Source organism: Phyllopteryx taeniolatus, chromosome 20, assembly GCF_024500385.1.
Source record: "Phyllopteryx taeniolatus isolate TA_2022b chromosome 20, UOR_Ptae_1.2, whole genome shotgun sequence".
Lineage (NCBI taxonomy): Eukaryota > Metazoa > Chordata > Actinopteri > Syngnathiformes > Syngnathidae > Phyllopteryx > Phyllopteryx taeniolatus.
Window position 1 is genome coordinate 1,306,825 of NC_084521.1, and position 11,625 is coordinate 1,318,449.

The following is an 11,625-nucleotide window of genomic DNA, read 5'->3' on the forward strand; positions in this document are numbered from 1 at the left end:
TGTCTCTCATTGAAAATGTGTGGCGCATTATGAAGCGTAAAATACGACAATGGAGACCCCGGACTGTTGAACAGCTGAAGCTGTACATCAAGCAAGAATGGGAAAGAATTCCACCTACAAAGGTTCAACAATTAGTGTTCTCAGTTCTCAAATGTTTATTGAATGTTGTTCAAAGAAAAGGTGATGTAACACAGTGGTAAACATGACCCTGTCCCAGCTTTTTTTGGAACTTGTTGCAGCCATAAAATTCTAAGTTAATGATTACTTGCTAAAAACAATCAAGTTGATCAGTTTGAACATGAAATAGCTTGTCTTTGTAGTGTATTCAATTGAATATAGGTTGAACATGATTTGCAAATCATTGTATTCTGTTTTTATTTATGTTTAACACAACGTCCCATCTTCATTGTAATTGGGGTTGTAAATACATTTGAATTTACACATTTTAGAAAAACACCCCGGCTAAATTAATGTGACACATATTGCAGGATATATTATTCTTGATAATGTAAATGCTTGGTGGGCATTATTAAAGGATGGAGCGGGCTGTATGTGGCCTGCTGTAATTAAAAATAAATGTATAACATAACAACTAGCATAACAAAGTAATAAGAATGTGAATCCATACTGTATATTAACGTATAGCCTACATCACAACACTCTTATTTATTTATTTATTTATTCATTTATGTTTATGTTGTAAACTTGTGTCAATACCTCTTCCCTTCTCCCGCTCGCATAGATAAAGTTTTCTGGATCTAAACTTGCTGGTCATACTTTGCCCGCCCCTGCTTTAGTTATTAAACCTTAGTTATTAAATTATGTTATCACTATCAATATATTTACAATATTTAAAACACATTAAAAAAGCAACTAAAAGCAATATTGATTTTGTTTCCTCGCAACTGGTTGTGGGTGCAGTTCTGCACTTCAACTCTCGATGGCAGCAGTAAAAGGTTCACCTTCAATTTCATTTTTAACGAAGAAGAAAAACAGTGACGTTTACGCAACCCGGAAGTGTGTTCCAGCTGTGATTATTTTTCGTTTCTTGACACTGACCGACAGTCAAAAGAGGCTGCCTGCATTTGGCACCAGTGTTACAATGGAGCGCCTTTGACTTTTTCTCTCGCTGGTTCGGCGGTGGGCGGGTGGCCGGAGACCCATGGCGGCGGCGGAGTGCGGTTGATTGTGTCCTCGCGCCCGGAGCGGATGCACCATGATCCCCGTGTCCCTGCTGGTGTGCGTGCTGGCCGGCTGGTGCGCCGTGTACCTCGCAGACACACTGCTACGGGTAAAAACAGCAACAACCCAAATCAATAAAATAAAAAAGACGTTTATTTTTCGCTGTTAAATAGGCTGTGGACTCCACTAGGGGCTCCAAATGGCTACAGAAAGCCCCAACGGGAGACGCGCTAACATGCTGAGGACGTTTGCTCGTTTCAGTCGAGTGCTTTTGCTACTTTCTTGGTAAAAGTACTCACAGAAGGACAGATACGTGTGTGTGTGTGTGTGTGTGCGCGCGCGCGCGCGCGGGCGTACGTATATATATATATATATATATATATATAATTTGGGTTTTTATTTGATTTCGGGCACTTTTGATTTTAGTTTTTCTAAAAAATAGAATGGCACAAAAACTATATATACCTACCTTACCTTAATTGTCATCTTTCTGTGACTCAGAATCTGTTCATGTCCATATATATTGAGTTAAAAATTTTATTTTTTAAAAATTTGGTCTTTTTGTCAGATACCCTCGAGAAATGTCATTACCACCACAATGGCATATTGATTAAAATTGATTAATCTTGTGATGGTAATGACATTTCAAAGTTTTTCGCTAACTGTGCTATGCTAGTAGAGTTATCTTACATTTTTCAGCTAGCCGGTCCTGTACATTTTATATGATTATCAAGTTTTTACAGGAAAATATACATATTAATACTACAAGTCGTTTGCTAATACCATGCAATACAAATATTATGTCACTTAAGGGTACAAATGAGGAAAAAACTTACTCTTCGAGTTCTCAAAATGTCTGACTTCTCTCTACCCTAGCATGTGCTTGAGTGACAAGACGAAATGACACAGGGAATTCGAGAATCAGATTTTGAATAAACTTGATTGATCTGAAAATGGCGCTAATGACAGCAACTTTAAGGGACAGACACATTTTAGTAAAAATATAAGACAGAATTTGAAATGTTTTGTATATATGATGAGAAATCATTAATTCTATTCTATTTTAAGGAATTTATGGTCAAAGTTACACCATTTTAGCATTTGTTTAGTAGAATGATAGAGCTTCATCTATCCAAACCCTGTGCTAGGGACAGGGTGAAAACTGTAAAATACCATCATAAAACCACTCAAAAAAGGTCAAAATATACTATTAACATGAAATTTTAGAAAACACTTATAATTAGGCACGCCCACAGCTGGTTATTGAAAAAATCTATTTAAATATATATATATTTTTTTATTTTACATCAGGGACACAAAAAGGCCCGTAATCAACACTTACCACAACTGCCTACTTTATACTGCTTACTCTTCCTATACTCATACTACTTTCTGCTTGTAAACAGTACGTCACAATGACATAATACTTAATTGTACTGCTAAATTGTCGTTAATCTGCATCCTGACACATTTCCGGTTCAGAAAAAGGAAATGAGGTGGCCAGCATAGAGTCCAGAGACTTAATACTATACATACTGTATGCAAACTCAAAACTCAAATTGTCTTGCAGTCGTCGCCGACGCATCGGATCGGCTACGAGTCGTGGCTGGCCAGGCGAGGGCTGATGCTATCCCCGTTCCACGTCAGGTGGCAGACGACCATTTTCAACCGGCTCTTTGCGTACTGTGCCCGCATCCACCCGCGGGCGCTCTACCTCTGGTGAGGAGGGAGCAATGTGTTGCTTTGGCTGTGAAAAGTGTGAGAAGTCGTCAACTCGCATCGGGGTCAAGTGGGGCGGTTACCCAGCGCATCCAGCGGATGGCGCAACATTACTGCCGCCCACAGGAGGACTGTGGTGCAACAATATTGTGGAGCTGCTGGGATTTTTCTGTTTAGGATTGTTTGGTTTAGGTCCACATGTTGAAAACTCCTCCCTGCCTCCAAAATCTCCTGATGTCTGCTCCAGGTTCAGCAGCGGCCTGGTTTTCGGCGTGGTGGCCATGCTGGCGTCGGTGGTGCTGCTAGTGAAGACGCTGCAGCAGACTCTCGCTCAGATGACCACGGACAATCCGCACATCGGAGCCCAGCAGGCTCTGCAGGTGGTGGTACGTATCCTGGGAGATGTTTTCAATTGGGAAAAATGAAAAGCATCATATATTTCGGTGAAACGGAAAGCTCGCTTGACATAATTCCGCAAAATCAAGGGCATTGTGGACAAACAATAACTGTCCTATTCCCACAGATTTACACTTAATGTCACCATTTTTCTGGACAATTTGAGATTTGCTCTGACAGACAAATAAGATTTTGTTGTTGTTTGTTCTTCAGGTTCCTGGTGTCAACCTACCTACTAGTCATCTGGCATACTTCTTCCTCGCCCTGCTGCTCAGTGGCGTCATACATGAGCTGGGCCACGCAGTGGCAGCACTGAGGTAAAAGCGCTCAGCCGGATCGGTTGCCATGCCAACGAGTTGAAAAAAACGCATGCTGGAATATGTCTGTCGATTCTCTTTCATCTAGGTTATGGTCATCCACTAAAGTTGAATCGAGGCTTGGACCTTTCTTGCTTGTTGTTAAAGAATATACATACGTTGAGATGTACTTCAATAAAATATTTATACAATACCCGTTTTGATAACTTGGCACAATGAAAAAAACAAAAAAAAAAAAAACTAATTTTTTACGTCGTCTTGGCGTCCCCGGAGGTAGAAAAAAAGTAACCAGTCTATTTTGACAAGGGGTAGAAAGTACAGATATGTTTTTTGGCGCAGTCAACGTTAAATGTCATCAGGAGGAAAAAAAAAAATATTCTCAAGTATAGATACATGCATGATAAATCTACTTAAGGACTGTAATGAAGTTTTTGTACTTTGTTACTTACTACAACTGCCTACTTTATACTGCTTACTCTTCCTATACTCATACTACTTTCCGCTTGTAAACAGTACGTCACAATGACATAATACTTAATTGTACTGCTAAATTGTCGTTAATCTGCGTCCTGACACATTTCCGGTTCAGAAAAAGGAAATGAGGTGGCCACAAATGGCCAGCATAGAGCCCAGAGACTTAATACTATACATACTGTATGCAAACTCAAAACTCAAATTGAAACTCAAACCTTTCTTGCTTGTTGAACTTGTTGTTCCATGTTTAATGCAAAAGGCTTCGTGAAAAATACAAAAATAATCAAAGGTAAATATATTAGGGGAAAAAAACCAAGAAGTTTATTCCCATTGCAATCTTGCAACTTTGAAAATTCCCAGAATTTTGCCACACTAGCGACTGGTTGGTATACAGGACGGTCGTTCACCAGGCACGCCTGGCAACTGTGACCCAATTGCGACACACTCGCGAGAGAAATTAAATATGGAGACTCCACGCCTAAAAATGTACAACAGAAGAAGCCTTTCGGATTAAAGGTGAAACGTCTTCAACAAGAAAATAGCGTCCAGTTGCCTCAATTGCATCTTTTGCGGACACGTTTGAAGGCAGCGTGCGTGTGCCCACAGGGAGCAGGTGCGCGTCAACGGCTTCGGCATGTTCGTGTTCGTGGTGTACCCCGGCGCCTTTGTGGACCTCTTCACCACGCACCTCAACATTGTGTCACCCGCCCAGCAGCTGCGCATCTTCTGTGCCGGTGAGGGCCCACGTCGGCACTTCCACCAAATCATCCCAGCCTGCAAGTAAACAGATTAATTGGAGGATTATTGGAGATGAACCGGTTCATCATGCACAACTTCCCCAGCCTACTAATTTGAGTGTGACGGCAAACTGAAGCATTTCTAGCCTCCTAAAAGCGATACTTTTGATCTTGTAAAATTGTTTTACTCAAATGTACAGTGATAACTACATTTACTTGTATAGCAAATAAATTGATTAATGGTATTTAAATTCATTTCAATGGGGAAAGTTGCACACCATCGATTCTAATGAGGACTGTACCTAATGTTGTGACCGCAAGAGGGCAGCAGAGAGCAGCCTTACCCCGCTGTGTTTGTTTCTCCTCAGTGGTCACCGTTGAGGTTTGCCCAGCGTGTTTCTCACAATTGGACACCTTTATTATTTCGTCCCGTGGTGTAAAGGGATGCAATTTTAATGCTTTGTACATGTGCTCCACATTCTCTTGCTTTTTTTCCCCCCTCTGCCATAAGCAGCTGCGTTGATCCCAAAGGAAAGAAAAAAACTAAAAGAAATAACGTCTTTTCTGAGAGCTTGTGAGCTGTTTTCATTTTGTGGTAAAAGTCCGGCAATATTATTAATGGTTGTGACGGACAATTCCGGAAAAACCTCAGCCGGCTCCGTTTGGTGCATTTACATAATCAAGAGCCCTGTAATGCCGCTTTCATTCATTTAGCCCTTTTCCCCTAAAATTGGGTAATTCAAATATGTTGTAGCTATTAATTATTTTCATTAATTGGTTAGTTAATTTATTTTAAATAATAAAATAAATGTTAGTACAACCAACAGTGTTACAAATGTATTCAATGTTTGTATTTTGTTAAATATGGTTTATGAATTAGAATTAAATTATAATATAATTACAAATTGTGGTTATTATTCACATGCTCAGAAGTCATGCAATATTTGTTGTGTTCATTTGGGCATTTTTACATAAATTTGATTGAGTAAAATGTATAAATTTTATTGAAATGTTTACTCATTTATGACATTAAATATTTGGTTAATTTATAAATTTTAAAAATGTAAATCTTGGAAAAATCAGCAATTTTTCACTTGTAATTTTTTTATTTTTAAAAATGTATTCTATTTAGTGTGGTTAATTCAAATGAAATTAATAATCAGTACTTACAAATTATTATTTTTGTGGCATTACTTTAGCAGTTTTTTGTACTGAATTTGGTTCGTAAAAATGTATTATAAATATAATATTTGACTTAATTAATAATAAAAAAATAAATACAATAAAATCAAAAATTTCATTTTGTCTTCAACTTATTTTATGAAATATGGTGAATTCTAATTTATCTCAAAGATACAAATGCAATTTTTTTACTTATTATAGTATTATCAAAATAAACGATTTTACATTCATAAATTTACTTTGTTCTGTTTAAAATAAACAAATAACTATGGCCGGCCCGGAATTGCTGCTTAATTATCATAAAGAAGTGACAAGTGAGATTGTTTTTGTGTTTTCTCTCATCAGGCGTGTGGCACAATTTTGTGTTGTGCGTGGCGGCGTTGGCGTTCCTCTTCCTGTTGCCGCTCTTCCTTTTCCCGCTGTACTCCAGCGGCGCGGGGGCGCTGGTCACTGAGGTGGCGCAGGTCGGTGCAGCCTGGCATTAAAACCACAAAAGTAAGTTTTCAAAGCCATTATTTAATTTTTGATTTTTTTTGGTGATGTTTGTGCGCGTCAGGGTTCGGCGGCCGACTGGCCCCGGGGCCTCTCAGCGGGGGACATCGTGACGGCGCTGGAGGAGTGTCCCGTCGCGGGGGTGGAGGACTGGAACAGCTGCCTGTCTCACCTCTCTCACACGCCACAGACGGGATACTGCGTGCCCGCCGCCAGCCTGCAGCCCAGTTGGGCCCACGGGCGAGGTTGGCGTGTGTTCGGCACATTCAATTGTTTTTCTTTTTATAGTTCAGCCAGCCAACAAACATTTCAGAAATTGAACAATCAGTCTTTTTTTAAATTTTTTTGGGAAAAATATCATGAGTGCATTTCGATTTTTGTCCCTCGCAATGCGTTTCAGCGTTCAAGCGGCTGGATGGGACGATGGACTGCTGCAGCAACAACAGCCTGACGGACCTCTGCTTCTCCTACGTCAAGCCACACACTGCTGACAGAGAGGTCTGCCGCGTGCATATATTTGTTTGGGTCAATTACTGTTGGCACTCACGAATTGCTGTCTGCAGTACGCCTGCATGCCGGTGCGCAAAATGGTGACGGGCAGCCGGGTGTGCCGCGGCGACCACGACTGCAACGCTGACGCCGGCCTCGCCGTCTGCGTCACGCCCTCCCTGCAGAACCAGACCCGCTTCATCCGGGTGGCGCACCCGCCCGGCACCCACATGCTGTTCGTGGGCTACCCGCCGCATCTCCAGCACGCCGGTACCAAGATTTGTGTGGTGTTTACTGACAAATTTAGTGGTGTGGTGAAGCTTAACCGGATGTGCACCAGAAATGAAAAATTTTCAACTTGGCCGCAATCCTGACAAACAGATAAACAACCTTCCACTTGGTCTAACGGCTTTTTGTTTATTTTTAATTCATTAAAATCTGTGTGTTGTTTACTGATAAATTAGGGTTCCTATTTTAGCCAGATCTACACCAAAAATAGTTTTTACTTTGAGCACTCCTTAACCGTGGCATAGCAACACTTACATCGAAACTTAAACACATCAACAACCTTCATGTTGTTCATGTTTGTTTGTTTTTTAATGTATTTATTTACTGAGAAATTAAGGATCCCCTGTAGCTTAACCAGATCTGCATGAGAAATTAAGTTGTTTTTGGTTTTTTTTTTTACCACAAAAGCACATGTATGTTTTTTTCCTCCCTCTTAGTGAGTCTGACCAACTTTGTGCCTCGCTTTGGTTTTCTCCACTTGGACCTGCCCGTCTTCTTGGAGACATTCTGCAAGTATCCTATTCTGAAGCTGTTGACCTTTTCATAATGTTTGTAAGCAATAGGCCCCAGGGTACTTTCGGGTGGCAGAAAAATGATTGACTAGTGCTTATCTGAACTAAAAATGATGACAAAAATGTATTTGTGCCGTCCGATATAACCCAAAAAGTGTGCCCGAGCACTAAGGTGGAATTGATGTCAAATACTTGGGAACAAATCTTTTGTAGTTGGGAAGTCCTTATCCCCCTGCCTCCCAGGTACGTGTTTTCCCTATCTGGCGCCTTGGCGGTGGTCAACTCGGTGCCGTGCTTCGCTCTGGACGGCCAGTGGATGCTCAACGCCTTGCTGGAGGCCACTCTGGCCGGCGTGGTGGCGGATCGGCAGAAGCGAGAGCTGATGGGTTTCTTCCTGCTTCTGGCCGGCAGTTCCCTGCTGGCAGCCAACGTGGCGCTGGGCTTGTGGATGGTGACGGCACGGTAACAAAACAAAAGGCAAATTGTGCTTGGAGACGCTTGCCTGTGGACTGGTGAACTGTGAAGAGACTACATTACCCAGCAGTCCCCAGGTTTGCCTTTAAAGCTGTCACTCATCCACACGGGACAAAAACGAGGCGTTCTTGCATAGAAAATGCACTCGACATTTTTTTACATCTGGTTGAATGATGTGAACAAACAATCATGTTCAATGACGATGACTTGCTCATTTATAGTTGTTTTTTTACGTGCACGAAGGAGCTTGATTGTGGCTGGTTTTTTTTGGGACATGCTTTTCATTGGACACCATTTATTATTTTTTGTGTACAATCTCCTGTCGCCACGTATGTGAAATGAATCTTCAAAATTGTGAAGCATCTAGTTGTTGTCACTGCTTTTAAACGCCGTGGGTGTTTTCACTGAAGGTGTGGAACCACGTCCTGCTGAAAAAACGATCTTCGTGTTGCATTTTATTTATGCTGACACTAGTATTTTCCTACATTAGAGCTGCAAAAATACGTCCGCTTAAAGTGGCTGGAATATATCCCACCGGGTTGGCGTGGGGATTTTCCATGCGGTGACGATGAGGCACTCTAAAGCAGCCACACAAGTGTGACACCTCTGTCCAAGGACTCAACCTCCTTTGCGTCTTTCTCTGACTGACAGGCGCACACTCACGGCTGACAACGAGGCACTCTAAAGCGTGACTGGGCCACACGTCCTTCAAATAATTCGGACAACTGAAAGGGTGAAAAAGAGTAATGCTATATCTCCACCTTTAAATCCTACATTGTTCTCAGAAGTGATCTTCAAACATGTTTAATGTATTTAGAAACAATCAACAATAAAATTGGAAACAAATCTCTGAATTCAGTCTTCTGGGTCTTAAAATGCAACGTCAAATTCTGTTTAAGACAAAATCTCGTCAGATGAAGTTATCATTTGTTTTACTGATGTGGTAAATGTATTTCATCTTTCATAACTGCCAGCGAAAAGATTGGCGACATTTCAGTCCCTGGATTGATTCCACAAGTGAAAAAAAGCCTTTGCGGCAGTCGGCACCTATTGACTTCTCCGTCTGAGTCTTTCACTGTGTTTTTGATGAAATCCTTAAATAAAGTGCTGTCGTTCTTTTCAAATTGACTCGTGGTAACGATGTTGAGACTCTCAGGTTTGTTTCTGGGTGTGTGTTTTAATGTTACATCTATAAATATTTGTGCGTCCTCCTGTCGACAGGTTTAAAAATGCTCTCTGAGACGTAATCGAGGGAATGAGTGGAGAAGGACGCCGGGGGGGATCCTGGCGTTTGCGTTGGAATAACATTACAAGGCCGAGTCCCTCCCGCTCTTTGTGCATGTGGATTTCTATGTGCATTTTTGCTTATCTCGCCCTAACGACAGCCTGCGGCGTGTTTGGCCAAACGAGGAGAAGACAAATGAGGTGTTGATGGCCCTTCCCAATTCTCAAGGTCGGCACGCAAAATCTTTCAAATGTTTGTTTGGCTGTTTTACAATTGCCTTGGTTCGCTTTTCCCAGGCAACTTCGTGCTACAGTCTGCATCTTTTCAGCTTTGTATTTTCTCATGACCTTGTTGTTGATTATAAGAGAAGGACTCGCTTATTCAAACTTGTAGGGAGTAGTTTTTAATGGGCAGAGCGAAAAATATAACTTGATTGATTGATTCTAATATATTTATTAGAATCAAACAAAAATATAAGATCAAATATTAAATATTAGAAAAACACTACTACAAAAAAAGCAAAATGATACATTAGTTGACAAGTATGAAAGTATTTGACAAAAATACAAAAAGGAAAAAAATACAATGTTGGACCAGCAATTTATATAGAAAATACACAAAGAAATATTACAAAATAATACACACATTAGATGACAGATACAAAAATATTTGACCAAATAAAAAATTGGACCAAAAATATTAGGGGACAATAAAATACACAAAATATACAACCAAAAAAAAAACATACAATATTTTTTAATATAATTTTATTTTAGAAACTACAAAAGCATTAGACAATGGCACAAAATTTAAAAAAAGAAGAAAATTTTCAGTAAAAAATAGAAGGAAAAAATACAAACAAGAAAATACAAAATTTACAAAATAATATTTGGCAAAAATACAAATAGATTAGAAATACAAAATATTTGAAAAACAAATTAAGAAAAAAGCATTTGAATAAATATTGGTTAGAAAATGTAAGATTTAAAAGAAAAATTCTAGATGAAAAACTAAAAAGAAAAGCTACACTTTATCACCGGCCCGTTTCATCTTCACATTTTCCTGAGCATTTTGGGGAATTCCAAATTGTATGACCTGGCGTCGACCACCAAATCAATGAATGAACATGAAAAGACACAACTGACATAAGCGCTACTCCATCCATCCATGTTCTTTACCGCTTATCCTCACGCGGGTCGCGGGCTGCTGGAGCCTATCCCAGCTATCTTGGGGCTGAGGCGGGGTACACCCTGAACCGGTCGCCTGCCAACCGCAGGACACATAGAAACAAACAACTATTCGCACTCACATTCACATTTACGAGCAATCTTTGGGATGTGGAAGGAAACCGGAGTGCCCGGAGAAAAGCCATGCAGGCACGGGGTGAACATGCAAACTCCACACAGGCGGGGCCGGGATTTGAACCCCGATCCCCACAACTGTGAGGCAGATGTGCTAACCAGTCGCCCACCGTGCCGGCTCAAGCACTACTCATCAAATGTAATTTATGACTTTGGGAGGAAGTCAGGTCATTGTAAGCAGTCACTCATCAAGCACGCCTTTCTTCATATGATGTGATCTTGATAAGCCATGACAACATCAAGAGTGCCGCCGCGCTCATTCTTGACGACGAAGGGATGTTTTTAGATGCACGCAAAGGAAGTCCAGAAAAGGACTGCGGCCGACGCCCCAAACCCTAATGAGCACGTGTCGAAACGGTTCTTCCCCGCGGCGGTATGAGGAGCTGGAGGGGGGCACCGGGTGGGCCAATCACAGGAACCTTTTCCTTGTTGTCGGTTGGCTTTAGCATGACAGTCAAATGTGTGCCAGGCGCCGTAGTCATCAGATTAATTAAACTGTCTGTCTGTGTGTGAGATCCCATCAACGTGTCATCTGATGATTGTCTCCAGATGAGACAATGATGAGACCATCTTTGCATGGGGGGGGGGAGCATTGGACTAAAAAAGATAAATATTTGCTAGAAGTGGAAGCATGTAGGAAAAAATACAAACATTTGAGGGGAAAAAACCCAGAAATATTAGAAAACAAATTTTTGGAAAAAAATCCAGAAATGTTGGAAGAAACAAATATTTGGGGAAATTCTAAATATTAGAAAATTAAAAACATTTTAGATAAAC

General features: G+C 40.8%; 1 protein-coding gene across 3 annotated transcripts; it reads left to right on the forward strand.

The window, feature by feature from the left end:
- Positions 1 to 978: 978 nt before the first annotated feature.
- mbtps2 (membrane-bound transcription factor peptidase, site 2) lies at positions 979 to 9,116 on the forward strand. 3 transcript variants are annotated; one of them, XM_061758576.1, is made up of 11 exons: positions 979 to 1,291; positions 2,753 to 2,901; positions 3,149 to 3,287; positions 3,511 to 3,614; positions 4,695 to 4,864; positions 6,353 to 6,471; positions 6,564 to 6,744; positions 6,900 to 6,997; positions 7,063 to 7,258; positions 7,714 to 7,789; positions 8,032 to 9,116. In XM_061758576.1, the coding sequence occupies exons 1-11, from the start codon at positions 1,217 to 1,219 to the stop codon at positions 8,252 to 8,254; spliced, it is 1,530 nt and encodes a 509-aa protein (XP_061614560.1). In that variant the 5' UTR covers positions 979 to 1,216; the 3' UTR covers positions 8,255 to 9,116. The 3 variants fall into 3 exon arrangements, with proteins under 3 accessions (XP_061614560.1, XP_061614562.1, XP_061614561.1); XM_061758577.1 differs by having other exon boundaries at positions 980 to 1,291; positions 4,695 to 4,822; XM_061758578.1 differs by lacking the exon at positions 2,753 to 2,901.
- The last annotated feature ends 2,509 nt before the right edge of the window (positions 9,117 to 11,625 follow it).

Excerpts from the sequence above, each read along its gene's own strand:
- mbtps2 (XM_061758576.1), top strand. The coding sequence starts at position 1,217 with ATGATCCCCGTGTCCCTGCTGGTGTGCGTGCTGGCCGGCTGGTGCGCC. Across the intron at positions 3,615-4,694 it reads CACGCAGTGGCAGCACTGAG|GGAGCAGGTGCGCGTCAACG; the intron begins GTAAAAGCGCTC and ends GTGTGCCCACAG. Across the intron at positions 6,472-6,563 it reads TGGTCACTGAGGTGGCGCAG|GGTTCGGCGGCCGACTGGCC; the intron begins GTCGGTGCAGCC and ends TGTGCGCGTCAG.